Below are 4521 nucleotides of genomic sequence, written 5' to 3' on the forward strand. Positions count from 1 at the left end.
TGCTGCTGCTGCAGCTCTTGCTCCTGGGGCTGCTGCAGCAAGGCGTCAGCTGCACTGTATGCTCTGNCTGCTGCTGCTGCTGCAGCTCTTGCTCCTGGGGCTGCTGCAGCAAGGCGTCAGCTGCACTGTATGCTCTGCACATGTGTTTAAACTCTATTAAATGAAGAATATAAATGTGTAAATACAAAAGAAATATAATAAACAACAACAACGTAAGCTAGCCTGTTGCTGCTGCTGCGGTGGCAGCGATGGCTACCGCAGCTGTACATACACCCCAGCAGCCGCTTCTCTGTATTTTATTAGGAAGCTTTGAGGGGGAATAAGTGAGAGAAATAACACAACTAGAAGCAGCAGGAGCAGCAGCAAAAGAAAATATAAAAAAGAACAAATGCTGCTGCAGCTTTGTTAGTGGTTGCTGCTGCTGCATGTATTGTGTGCGTACATAGAAGGGGCAGTGAAACAAGAGAAAACGGCTGCAGCAGAGGAAAACAAAGAACTCACTGGAGTTTGTATTTATATGAATTGCTTCGCCTAATAAACAAAACCCTTTAAGAGCAGGCTGAGGTGTACATACAGCTGATGAGAGGAGGGGACTGGTGGCGAGCCATCTGCTGCTGCTGCTGCTGCTGCTGTTGCTGCTGCTGCTGCTAGGAGTTAGGCCGAAGACGCGAGGGGGAAAAGGGTTAAAATGCCCCTAAAAGGAGCAAAGAAAGCAGACAAACAAATACCAAAAAGGGAGAGAAACGGAGAAGCCTCCCTGCTGCTGCTGCTGCTGCAGCGGAGGCAGCGACCGCAGCCGTCCTCAGCGCGGTCAAGAGGATAGCCAGGAGAAACGGGAGATAAATACTTTCTTTTTTTTATTTTTTTATGGAGTTTCAGGTTTATATTACAATAAAATTAAACACAAAACACACATTTCATCTTATTTTTTTCTCTCCTCACCCTCGCATACACCCCGACGGCCACTGGGCCTTCGACGTAGCACAAGCCGAGCCGGTGTCGCCATCGACGGACTGTCAGTGCTCGTTTTTCGCGGAAAAAAAGAAATTAAACTTTTATAATTCTTGAAATGTATTTTAAAATGCTTTTTTCTAGCTAATTTGCATTCTAAAAAGGTATTATAAGCCCGCTTCCTCCTCCCCCGCCCCCACAGTATAGACCGCTCCTAGCCACTGCCTCGCGCTGCCTATACACCCGGATCATCTGCCTCTCTCAGCATTTATAAATAAGAAAAAAAACACATTTGCAAGCAAATATAATCATTAAAAACTCAAATAAACATTCTAAACCCTCAACGCCCCCCAACGGACCACACACAAACACACCCGCGGCGGCTGCGACACCGCCCGAGCTGTACATACACCCCAAAGATGAGTTCAACTATACAAACAACAGCAACAACTGCACTCTTCTGCATGCAGCCACTTCTTTCTTCTTCTACACTTTTTAGTGCATGGCCAGGGTGCTGAAGCAGCCCCGATCAAACCGAAACAACCATATACACAGCCGTAAACCCTAAACCCTAAACCCTAAACCCTAAACCCTAAACACTCAACAGCTCCTCAGCTGTTTCACAACCGCAACGTAACCATTAAGACAGAACATGAATTCTCTTGAGTTGTAGATAAAGCAAAGGTAAAGAAGCTAGGGGGCCCGCATCAGCCCCAAACGAAAACAAAACCCCTACAGCAACTGCTGCAGTTGGTGCTGCTGTTTCTGCTGATACCACTAAGGCTACTACTAATGTTGCTGCTGCTGTTGTTGCTGTTGGTGCTGTTGCTGCTGCTTCGGTCGTTAACGCTTCTGCTCCTGCTACTCCCACCGCTGCTGCTGCTGCTGCTGCTGCTGCTGCTGTTGCTGCTGCTGCTCTGTACTAGGGGACAATGGCGAGGAGTGCAGCGTCTCGAAGTGGGGCGCGCGACAGGGGGCCTGCGACAGCTTGCAAGCCAGCTCAGATGGCTAGCTAGCTAGCTAGCTAGCCAGCTAGCCATCTGGCTAGCTAGCTAGCTGCCACATCATCTGGCTAGCTAGCTAGATATAGATACCTAGATACCGCTCCTAGCGGGCTCCTATGGGTGTATGGCGCTCAGCTGACGTCTCTTCTTTGGGAGCGCCCGTGAGTATGTGCAGGTTCGGGTTTAGGGTTTATTAGGGTTTAGGGTTTAGCTAGGGTTTAGGGTTTAGCTAGGGTTTAGGGTTTAGTTAGGGTTCAGGGTTTAGCTAGGGTTTAGGGTTTAGGGTTTATACGCTGAGGATAAAAGCAACGCAGCAGACAAAGACAAAGACAAAGACACCCCTTAAACCCTAACATCTACAGGGTCTCCTCTTGAATGATATAAACTCCAATAGAGTGGAGGGGCCCCCTCACGGGGGCCCCTCCTCCCGGGGGCCCTGGGGGGCCCCCTGAAGCGCCCCCTTGGGGCCCCCCTGTGGGGCCCCCAAGGGGGCCCCCCTGGGGGCCCCCGTTGTTCAGGAGGCGTGCAGAGAGTTTGTATTTTTTAAGGAGAGAAAAGAAGAGATTGTCTACAGCTGTGGATCGAGTTTGGTGAGCTAAGAGTGCAAAGGGGAGCCGCAGCAGCTCCTCTTTGAGTTCCTCTGGGGCCCCCGGTGTGCCTAGGGGGCCCCCGGGGGGCCCCCCATCCGTGCCTGTCTCTCGGGGGGCCCCATGTGGGGGCCCCCCTGGGGCCGCGTTGGGGGCCCTCTTATTCGTAGTCAGCAAGAATGCAAGGGTCTGTACAAAGGGCTCAACCAGCTCCCGCAGCCACAACACATCCGCAGCAACAACAAAGAAATCACCCCGGGGGGGCCCCCCAAGGGGGCCCCATGCAACACACTGCTCAGGGCAGAACCAATCAAGGGCCTCCACTGCAACCCGTACCCGAGGCCCCTCAGCCGTACCTAGAGCCCGCTCTACGCGACCCCCAAGGGGCCCCTCTAGGGGCCGCCCTGGGGGGCCCCCTGGGGGGCCCCCAGGACCTAGAGCCCGCTCTACGTGACCCCCAAGGGGCCCCTCTAGGGGCCCCCCTGGGGTGCCCCCTGGGGGGCCCCCTGGGGGGCCCCCTGGGGGCCCCTTTGTTGCTGGATTTTTTTCTTGATTTGCCGCTGAGAGCTCAACGAGCTCGGCGAAGTGTCTGTTGAGCTTAACAGCAGCGCGGAGGCCCTGCATGCAGTAATCCAAGTCAGTGAGCAGCACATCACAGCTGCGGTGTCTTGGGGGGCCCATGGGGCCCCGGGGGCCCCCAGCTGTACCCTCCGGCGCTGCGGGGGGCCCCTCGGCCCCCCTGCCAGCCAAAGCAGTCAGCGCAGCAGCCACGCTCAAACCAACGAGGCCCTTCCCCGCACCCAGCTCAATAACAAGGGGGAAAGAAGTCTCTTGGGGCCCCCCTGCGGGGCCCCCCGAGAAACCCTCTGCGGAGCCCGCTGTGGGGCCCCCCGAGGGGCCCCCAGACGGGCCCACCACTGAGGGGGCCCCAGAGGGGCCCCCAGAGGGGCCCCCCGATGGGCCCACCACTGAGGGGCCCCCAGGGGGGCCCCCCAAGGGGCCCCCAGGGGGGCCCCTTGAGGGTTTGACGCTGAAGGTGTTGAGCAAGAGGGGGATTTGGTTTTGTATGAACTGCGCCAAGACGACGGCCGCATCCCAGACGGAGGAACCTGTAGATACACCGCAAGGAGAGTGGTTTATTTATGAGTGTATAAATGAGGGTTAGTAAATAAACACTTTTTAGTTTTTATTATTTTATCAGCTCGTGAGCTCTGTGGTTGCGCCGTATGAGTTTAAAGGAATCTATAATGGCAGCTGCAGCAGCAACAGCAGCAACAGCAGCAGCTGTTGCTGCTTCTGCTGCTGCAGCTAAAGAAAACAAAGAACCACCGCCTCACCCGTGTCACCGTTGCACTGCTCCTCAGGGGGCCTCGAGGGGCCCCCCACCGGCAGCAGCACGGGGAGGCCCCCCACACAGAAATCCCCATCGAAGTTGTAATCAAAGATACGCCAAGGCAGAGCCAAAGGAGGAGGAGGGGGGCCCCCCATGGGCCCCCCCGATTCCGCTTTCCTAGGAGGCCCCTCGTGCTGCTCTCTATCGCACAAGTAAAGGGGGCCCCCAGCAAGGTGCTTCACAGGGGGCCCCCGGGGGTGTTCGGGGGGCCCCTCAGGGGGCCCCCCACGAGGCCCCTCACGGCTCTGCTCGGGGGGCCCCCCAGGAGGCCCCACGGGGGCCCCCTCAAGGGTACTTTCCGGGGGCCCCCCACTGGGCCCTTCAGAGATATTCTCAGGGGGCCCCCTTCGGCCCCCGTCTAGGGGGGCCCCCTGTGGGGCCCCGTGCATGAGGGTTTCTGTGTTTGTGTGTGTGCAGGTGACCCCGTGAAGGGTTTGTGGTATATATTGTTATTTATTTGCTTTACGCGGATATTTTTGATTGAATTTAATTAAATAATAAATATTTTATATAAATATTTATTAAATAATGAAGGTTTATAAGACTAACGCCGCATGGCTCAGGGTACAGCTGGCGGCGGGGGGGG

General features: G+C 55.5%; 2 protein-coding genes across 2 annotated transcripts in view; both read right to left on the reverse strand.

Annotated features, from left to right (window-relative positions):
• EMH_0027830 (PIK3R4 kinase-related protein, putative) overlaps positions 1-142 on the reverse strand; it is a gene marked incomplete at both ends in the record, with an annotated part of 7748 nt that extends 7606 nt beyond the window's left edge. The window contains 2 exon segments of the mRNA XM_013494079.1: positions 1-64; positions 68-142. Of these exon segments, the coding sequence (XP_013349533.1) occupies positions 1-64; positions 68-142 (139 nt within the window).
• A 2169-nt stretch (positions 143-2311) lies between these two features.
• EMH_0027840 (uncharacterized protein) lies at positions 2312-4324 on the reverse strand (the record flags this gene model as incomplete). Its single annotated transcript, XM_013494080.1, has 2 exons — positions 2312-3651; positions 3880-4324. The coding sequence occupies 2 exons, from the start codon at positions 4322-4324 to the stop codon at positions 2312-2314; spliced, it is 1785 nt and encodes a 594-aa protein (XP_013349534.1).
• Between the last annotated feature and the right edge of the window lie 197 nt (positions 4325-4521).

This window comes from Eimeria mitis, genomic scaffold, assembly GCF_000499745.2.
Source record: "Eimeria mitis Houghton genomic scaffold, Emh_scaff1028, whole genome shotgun sequence".
In the NCBI taxonomy this organism is placed as follows: domain Eukaryota; phylum Apicomplexa; class Conoidasida; order Eucoccidiorida; family Eimeriidae; genus Eimeria; species Eimeria mitis.